General features: G+C 38.3%; 1 protein-coding gene across 1 annotated transcript in view; it reads right to left on the bottom strand.

The window, feature by feature from the left end:
* Positions 1 to 8775, bottom strand: part of LOC107690236 (voltage-dependent T-type calcium channel subunit alpha-1I-like) — a 124831-nt gene that overhangs the window by 19711 nt on the left and 96345 nt on the right. Inside the window, exons 27-30 of the mRNA XM_016488491.1 lie at positions 7484 to 7554; positions 4975 to 5053; positions 4619 to 4740; positions 728 to 1102 (exon numbers count right to left, since the gene is read on the bottom strand). Coding sequence (XP_016343977.1) covers positions 728 to 1102; positions 4619 to 4740; positions 4975 to 5053; positions 7484 to 7554 — 647 coding nt within the window. The remainder of the gene's footprint in view (positions 1 to 727; positions 1103 to 4618; positions 4741 to 4974; positions 5054 to 7483; positions 7555 to 8775) is intronic.

The raw sequence follows: 8775 nt of genomic DNA on the forward strand, positions 1-8775 counted from the left end.
GACGGGGCTTGGGAATATTCATTACTTTCTCAACTTCCATATCAGAGCTATTTAGGAATAGTACGAGATTAATCAGCTCGATCAATGGAAAAATCACCCGTAGGGAGATCGCAGCGGATTGTTTCGTCATCCAACCCCAGCAGGAAGCACGCACCTAGAGCGGCGTCGTGCCAACTCACCCGGTTGGTGAGCTCGAGGAAACCCTCCACATATCGCTCCAACCTCTGACCGCCTTGCCGCAAACCCCACAGCGCGTCCTCTGCTGCAGTCATCGTGTGGTCCGTTCTTCTGTTACGGTCGTGTCCCAGGAAGGCAGACGAAGGCAAAGGGGTAATTCAAATAAACTGACACACCACGAAACTTCAAGTAGAATGGACAAAGGCTAAGGGGAGAACTGAGAGTATTTATAGGGGAGCAAATGAAAGAACTAATGAGTTAATGAAACACAGGTGAACGAAATGACAATTAGGAGCCAACGTAAAACTAGGTCACAGGGGAACAGATAAACTGAAAACACAATGAAAACAGAACAAAACTAAACATAACCCTAACACTATCCTTTCTTAATTTCAACCAAATCATCAATTCATCAATCCAATGCTCAATAACCCGATCTCTTATCTACCATCTAAAAGAATCATAATATTCATGAATGCATTCCTCCATCAATAAGTTGTTCATCCCTCCATCCATCCATCATCCCCTGCCATCACTGTGTGTGTCGTACCTGGGCTGGTGAGTAGAGTTTCCTGGCGCTGTTGGGCTCGTGGACCCCTGGGAGTGTGTTTGGGGAGTGAGGTTGGACAGTAGAGCTGGGTCCAGCCCCCTGATGCCCCCCACTGCTCCTCTCCACTCCAGACCCCCCTCCTCCGATGCAGCAGAGCGTTCCCTGGGCCAGCTCCAGCTCAATCTCCGCATCCATCTCTGCCTCCTCCTGGGCTTCTTTGTTGGAGTCGTCCAGGTGTTTCATCAGTACTGCCACGACCACATTGATGAGAACAAACTGGGCCGTGAGCACAAAGCTCACAAAGTACAACGGAGAGATGAATTGTAGGCTGGGATTACAGGCGTATTCGCCTGGCGGGCATTCTCGAAGAGTGTCCTACAGGAGTGAAGAGAGGGTTACGATAAAGATATTTGAACTTCTACCACAGATAGTTACGTTCAATTCATTTGACTGGACACATCAGGTATACAGAATTACAATACTTGATCACACTTCATTTAGATCTATTTTCATTGATGGAGTACAATAGGTCGACTGCAGTGATCAGCATTTCTGTAATTAGATTTTTTGTCTTGTTTTCAAGTAAAAATAGCTAAACATCCTTAAAATACTATTTTAAGATTATTTTAACTGAAACAATTTATTACATTTTATACTGGAAAACAAGACAAACATATTGAATAAATAATTTTTGCATTGTGTCTGATAGGTCAATAATACAAAATAACGTTTGTTTATGGAAATGTTATTTAACAGCAATTTAGTTGTGTGCTGAAAACTTGGTATCCAATTATGAGACATTACACTTGATAAACTGCACTGTAATAAGTCGATTTCTTAGCCAGCCTCTTTGCTGTTGTTTTTTTTTTCCCAGAGGAAAAAAATCTTTAAAATAAGACACATTTACTTGTAGTTTTTTTTCTTCTTTTTAAAATCATAAGCCTAACAAGTGGTGTTTAAACTTAAAATGTTTATGTTCGAATGGGGTAAGAAAAACTAATTCAGTTCAATTCACATATTCTCTTAAAACGAATATAATATAAAATACAATACAATACAATACAATAATCTATGTAAGCTTGTTTGCACCATGGGATAAAAAAGGTAATTGCTTGCATTTGCAAATTTATATCTCACAATTCTTATTTTTATAGATATATAGATATAAAGCAATCTAAATTGTGACAGAAGTCGCAATTACCTTTTTTATTTTTTAATCCCAATTTTAAATACAATTTATTAAAATTGCATTTAAAAGTCCATTAAAACTTTAGCATCAAAAAATTGATGGTGCACTGAACACTTGACACCCATTTCTGAAAATAATACTAATTACATCATTCAAACACTAGCCATTAAATGATAAAACCATTTTCCATGGCCTCGACTTCCTAGAGGCGGCAGATAACCAGTTAGTGTGACAACTGTCTTCCCCTTCCTCCTCTTATCATCTGCAGTTTGATTAGCATGAGCTATAGGAACAATAGGAACAAATTCCAGAATGCCTATTTCATTCTGATTTATTTTGATATAACATAAATGCTCTCTTTTTTCCCCTCCAAAGCTGCCGTGAGTGTGAGGCAGATGGGCACAGGCTCTGGCAATAATTTTGCTTGGCCACTCATGCGTGTGGTTGGGGTTCGGGGAGGCGGTGGCTTCTCTGCAGGTACGTAAGAACTCAGGTTGTAATTTACAGCTCTGATTATGGTGCTTTAGCTGCCAGGAGACCACTGCAAGCCTCCGTCAACCATAAAACTCATTGTGTGTGTGCCTAATGGGGGGAGCCTGTCACCCTCCATCAAACACACCCTCTGGTGTGTGCGGGGCGTTATGCATCGATATCGCGCCAATGTGTTCTCATTTATTCAGGTGCGCTTTACTACTGTGCTGAATATGCTGAACTGGTAGTTCCTCCATCATATACCTCTCATATAAACTCCAGGTTGGAGGGAGAGGAGATGAAACGCTGCAGGTTGTCTTTACACAGGCCGATAAGAACTCATTGCTCAAAGACAAGTGTATTAGAGATGAGAACGACACAGGAGGACGAGAGAAACAATGATGAAAGAGGCTATGATGAAATACCATATAAAGCAAAAGGAGGGATCAAGAAAAGTGCAGAAAAATGGTGAGAAAAGACTGTAACATTGTAGATTTATAAGCCACTACCTCAAAGAACTCCTCATGGCAACTTATCCTGGTCTCTTTACTGCGGTGAAACATCAGAAATCATAAGCATTTTGCTTGTGAATGTTTCTTAAGTGTCTAGTTGTCAACTTCCTCTGTTGAATATTCTGTGCTTAATGGGTGCCAATCACTTACAATGGGCACCTTTTGCCAGGGCTGATTTGGTTTGCATCACTTTATGAAATAGCAGTGTTATATCTAATACAGAAAAGGCAAGTTTTCACTTCATTCGGTTTTGTTTTTTTATGCTATAATGAATGCAGATACAGCATTGGAATATGTTATTATATATTGGAATATTTTGCTGAGCGGTCGCTTCAGTTCTCTTCAGTGCCAGAAAGTGACAACAGCAATGTTCTCTGGTCTTTTTTTTACGGTGGAATAATAAACTAAAATGCAAAGATATGTATTCCTGTTGCTGGTGCAGTATAAGCCTAATGCAATTATGGCTCTGTTTATTATGGTCTTGAACTTCTCATACTCGAATCTAAATCATATTTGGTTTTGAACTGCTGATCCATGCATTTATCCACTAATCTACAAAATCCCAGGAACAACAGTGGCAGATGTAGGGATGAAGATATCAAATTAAACATGTCAGCTCATTTGAGCTCTTGAAACGGGCAGCAAGAATGACTGTTCAGCTTATAAACATGTGTCAGGGATTCATCACAGTCACTTCAGTCACCATCCAGGATAATTACCCGATCACAGTCACCTGAGTTCTGATCACCCGCACCTGCTGTCACCAATCAAGCCACACTACAAATACACACACAGCACAGTCACTCACTGTCCGGTCTACCGTTCACTCCTACGAACTACTCTGGACTCTCTCTGCCAAATTCTCCTAGAACGAATTACCTGCTGTTCCTCCCGCGATCCTCCAACGACTCCTTGGAAACTGTTCCACGATCTCCAACGTAACCGGCATCCGATCCTCACCATCAGAACTCAGATAAGCACCCTGGAACCATTCACTGTGTTTACACTCACCTGCCTTTTACTCACCTATTCCAGTCATCCCCTTACCCAGTCAATAAACCATCCTGATTTGCACTTACCTTTTGTGTCTGGCCTTGCTTTGTGACAACATGAGCCTATGATGGTCAAAAATCAGCCACTGAATAATTCATATTCATTAGCTAAGTATTCTCCATTTCTGGTCATCTGTGCACCTACACTAACATTAAAAAGTTTGGTGTCAGTATGATTTGTATAGTTATTTATTTATTTACCGTAAATTTATACTTTTATTAAGCAATGACACATTAAATTGATTAAAAGTGACAGTAAAAACATTTATAATGTAACTTTTTTAAATTTAAATTTTTCAATTCCTCAAAGAATTGAAAAATGTACCATGGTTTTCACAAAAATATTAAGCAGCACAACTGTTTTCAACAGTGATAAGAAATGTTTCTTGAGCAGCAAATCAGCATATCAGAATGATTTCTGAAGGATCATGTGACTCTGAAGACTGGAGAAATTCAGCTTTGCATCAGAGGAATAAATTACATTTTAAAATATATTAAAAAAGAAAACCTTTATTTTAAATTGAAATAATATTTCACAATATTGCTGTTGTTTTTTTACTGTATTTTTTGGTCAAATTTTAAAACCTTCAGTTTACTAACTGTCCCTAACTCTTTTTATAATAAAGTGACACTCGTACTCGTACTATGGCCTTTTGTTCTGTTGTACCTTCATTATGCCGTTCCAGTTGTCACCAGTAGAGACCTGGAAGAGGGTGAGGAACGCCATGCCGAAGTTCTCAAAGGTGGCGTGCCGACTCATGCCCTCACATGGATAGTCCTCGTTGCACACTGCAGGGAAGAGACAGAGCCATAGAGAGAGTTTGTATTGTTGAATACTATGCTTTGTGAATGTTTGTTATCACCTAAAAGTTTTGTCTCAACGGTACCTATGCAGTCATGCCAAATTCAGCTTTGAATTCAGAAGAATTGAACAGACAGAAAACCAGTGAGGTAGTGAGAGAGAAAGGGCTTGGAATGAAAACAAGCATCAAAAGGAGTAAAAGATGAGTAGTATGTGTTTACCCAGCTCTCCAAACAATTCCACCCCAAGTGCAGCATAAATGAAGAACAGCAGCATGAAGAGGAGGCCAAGGTTCCCCACCTGAAAGACACCAATCAAGACTGAAACCAGCGCACATGACCTCAATCCTTGACACAAAATACAGGCAAGCATGCTGTGATATATTTACACTGAATCATTTAGCAGATGCTTTTATCCATGCAAATAACAATTAAAAGCCAATAGCGGTACCACAATCTGAATTGAGCTAAAGCTAGTGGGCAAAATTTTGTAGTTTTGGACTAAATCTCTCCAATCTTAAATCGTTGAACGGGGCTGCCCTGTATTCAGTGCAAAATTTATTTTCTTTTCTTTTCCATAGTTTAAAGAAGATGGATCACAATTCCAAGTAAAACACCTTTACCCTCACATTAACCCCACAGTGCCTTAATAAAAAAGACATTACCCCTCGTTTTATGTTTAAACCTCACTAAATTTTCTTATATGATATTTATGCTTAAAACAAGAACCAAAAAAAATCTCATTATTTTATGCAGTTTTGCTTCTCGTATATATATTTCATGTTATAACAATGTTTATACATTTTTCTCTAAAAAAGAAAGGGGAAAAATGATTAAGAACATTATTTTTGCAGTGTTTCTAAGATTACTAAGATGAAGTTTCTGAGATGAAGACATTACCCTGAGGTTTAATACAGATGGAAAAAGTGTCTGGAACAGACGTAACAATAACAAAAAGCAATGTAATGTACATTTTAATGTCTCTGCCCCTGCAATTTGAGTCTTTCAGTAGACACAGTCTGTACCTGTTCCCCTGCAGCAAAATGAAGCAGAACAAATTTGTGATTTAACAAAAAGCTCATAAATGATTGATGGAACCAGCGGTAATGTCAGAGGTACAGCTCTGGGAACAGAATTAACTCTCTTAATGGAGCAAATGAACCGTGTCCTCATGTGGCCAGAGCAAGGCTCACCACGCTAACGCTAACACACTAGCCTGTCAACAACATGTGTCTGGGAGTTCAGGGTGTGTCCACTACAGCACAGGCATCTCAAAACAACACAAAACAAAGAGATGAGATAAAACCAAAGGCGACAATGAATATGGCACAGGCGCTAACAGCTGGTCTAAAGTGCTGGTAATTAAGAAAACAGTGTGAGGGAGCTATAAACGTGCAAAATGGTGAATAAAACAATCAGCTTAGATCGCATTAATGTAATTTGTATAGCTACACGGATGCGGTTGGTCGTGTCGTTTTATGCAGCGTGCCAGCGGGTTTGATAAAACAACAGCTGAGCTTTATTGCCATTTAATGCTAAGTAATGGCTTATCAAACCTACAAACCAATGCTACAAAATGACAAAGACATACTGGCTTCAAGATGTTAGGGGAAACATTATGACTTAACAGAACCAGGCTGTGTGTATAAAAGCTGCAATACTGCATCATTTTTTTTGTTCCTAAAGCCTCTCTGGCAAATCTACAATGAGCCTATGATGGTATGATCGGAAGTGTTTTACAAGCCTGTGATGCACAAAATAATGGTTAGGCAGCTTACAAAATACTATAGTACAGTGATGGTCTCAAGATGGTAAATTCACACTGTTTGGTATACTGTGATACTGAATGATTACTATAGTCATATACCACAGGCTCTTCAAGGTCCTCGAAAGAATACCATGGTACTATGTCTATAAAAAGTTTCATTCTATTATTGTCATTATTAATACTTTTATTCAGCAAGGAAACAATGAATTGATCAAGTGACAGTAAAGACTTTCGTCAATTACTTTCAAGTAAATACTGTTCTTTTGAACTTTCTATTCGAAGATTCATGAAAAAAAGGATCACATATCAACTGTTTTAATAAGAAATGTTTCTTAAGCAGCAAATCAGCTTATTAGAATGTTTTCTGAAAGATTGTGTGACACTGAAGATTGGAGTAATGATTGGTGAAAATTCACCGCAGGAATAAAGTACATTTAAAAAAATATATTAAATTAGAAAAGTGTTATTTTAAATTATAATAATATTATACAATATTACTGTTTTACTGTGTTTTTGAATGAAAAAAATGCAGCCTTGGTGAGCATAAGAGACTTCTTTAAAAAAGATCTTACAGAACCCAGACTTTTGAACAGTAGTTCTGGCTTAAGGTATGTCTACTGCAAAACTGCATCTATTATTTATTTGTAATTTTTAAACACCATATCAGCAGCAAGGCTATCTTCATGGTGAGAATAAAGTAAAATGGGTAACACTTTAGAATAATGGTCCGTTGTTAACAAGTAACTATGCACGAAGTAATAGGTAGTACTACATTAACACTTAACTTAATACTATTAACTAATAGAGAAGCGAGATTAACTAAGCAGTAAGTAGTAGCAAATTTAGGACAAAGGTAGTTCCTTATTAGATATTTGATAATTATTAAATAAAAATATCCTCATTGAGAACTACTTGTGAACTAATGCAATGCTTCATCAGGGAGGTTCGTAGTGATATTATCACCTGTGGCAGGGCTTGAACTACTGTATCCAGCAGCGCTCTCATTCCCGTGGCCATCTTTAACAGCTTTAGCACTGTCAGAGAGAGCGAGAAAGAGAGAGAGAGTTACAGAGAGTTCAACGAGACAGCTCAGTGTGTGTGCATGTCTACGAGGCGTTGATCATTTCAGAAGAAGAAAAACAAAGAGGCCGATAACCTTGGTTTAATTCCAGCCTAAACGGCTAATGAGGAGAGAAGGAAAAGGTCAGGGCTAAAATTAAACCCTCACACTGCTGTCGGCTCCCCCCGTACAGATGTAGAGTGATGGCACACTGACTCAGTGATGGCTGTGGACAACAGCAGGATTAAATACCAGATTAAACTCTAGACAAACAGATCAATCCTCAATAATGCAGCACCACTGACCTGTGCAAAATACCATTTTGGTAAGATGGAGTCGATATTTCTAAGGCACGTATTGGGTAATGATGCGAACGTAAGAGTCATTGGCTATTAGGGGCTTATCAACACACGGGCCACTGATCAGGTGTTAGAGGCAAATGGGGAGGAGAAAATGAGAGATTTGGGGAGACCAATTGAATTTGGTGCTGGAGATGAGTATTAAAGCAACTTTTCGTAACAATATTCTGTACATGAAGGGAGCTCATTTGTATTTCAGGTTGGCTGGTTGATTAAACAGTGCACTGAGACGGGAAATAAAGCCGTTTGATCTGATCTGGAGGACACTGCAGGCAAAATAAATAGATTTTTGTCATTTATTAAGAAAACAGATTAAAAAATAGATTGGCGGATATGCTAAAACACATTTGGCTGTGGTGCTCATGTGGGGGATCAAGTTCAAATCTCATAATATCTCATTCCTTCTCTCACTCCCCATCATTTCCTGTTCCTTTGCTACGTGCCACTCAATAAAAGTGAAAAAGGGCTAAAAATAAATAAAAGAAAGATAAAAGTCAGGAGAATAATGGCTGTGGTGTGTGACAATAAGCACTCGCGGAGATTACGGCAGAATGGATGTGTGGAAGGGGCAATTCTAGGATTTCAGTCTTATCTGAACAAGACCTGATGTGGGTTACAGAAATATTTCTTGCTTCAAGAGCAAGAGGTTCAACTTGCTCCACTGATATTCGAATAAACCAATCATACTGCATGTGTTATATATATATATCGCTAGAAGTATATCAGTTTTCACTGACTATAGTAAAGGACTACTTATTCTTGTATGTAATATATACTGTATAATAAAAAAAATAAAATAAATAAAAATTATATATATATATATATATATATATATA

Source organism: Sinocyclocheilus anshuiensis, unplaced genomic scaffold (assembly GCF_001515605.1).
Source record: "Sinocyclocheilus anshuiensis isolate Anshui unplaced genomic scaffold, SAMN03320099.WGS_v1.1 scaffold461, whole genome shotgun sequence".
NCBI classification, from domain to species: domain Eukaryota; kingdom Metazoa; phylum Chordata; class Actinopteri; order Cypriniformes; family Cyprinidae; genus Sinocyclocheilus; species Sinocyclocheilus anshuiensis.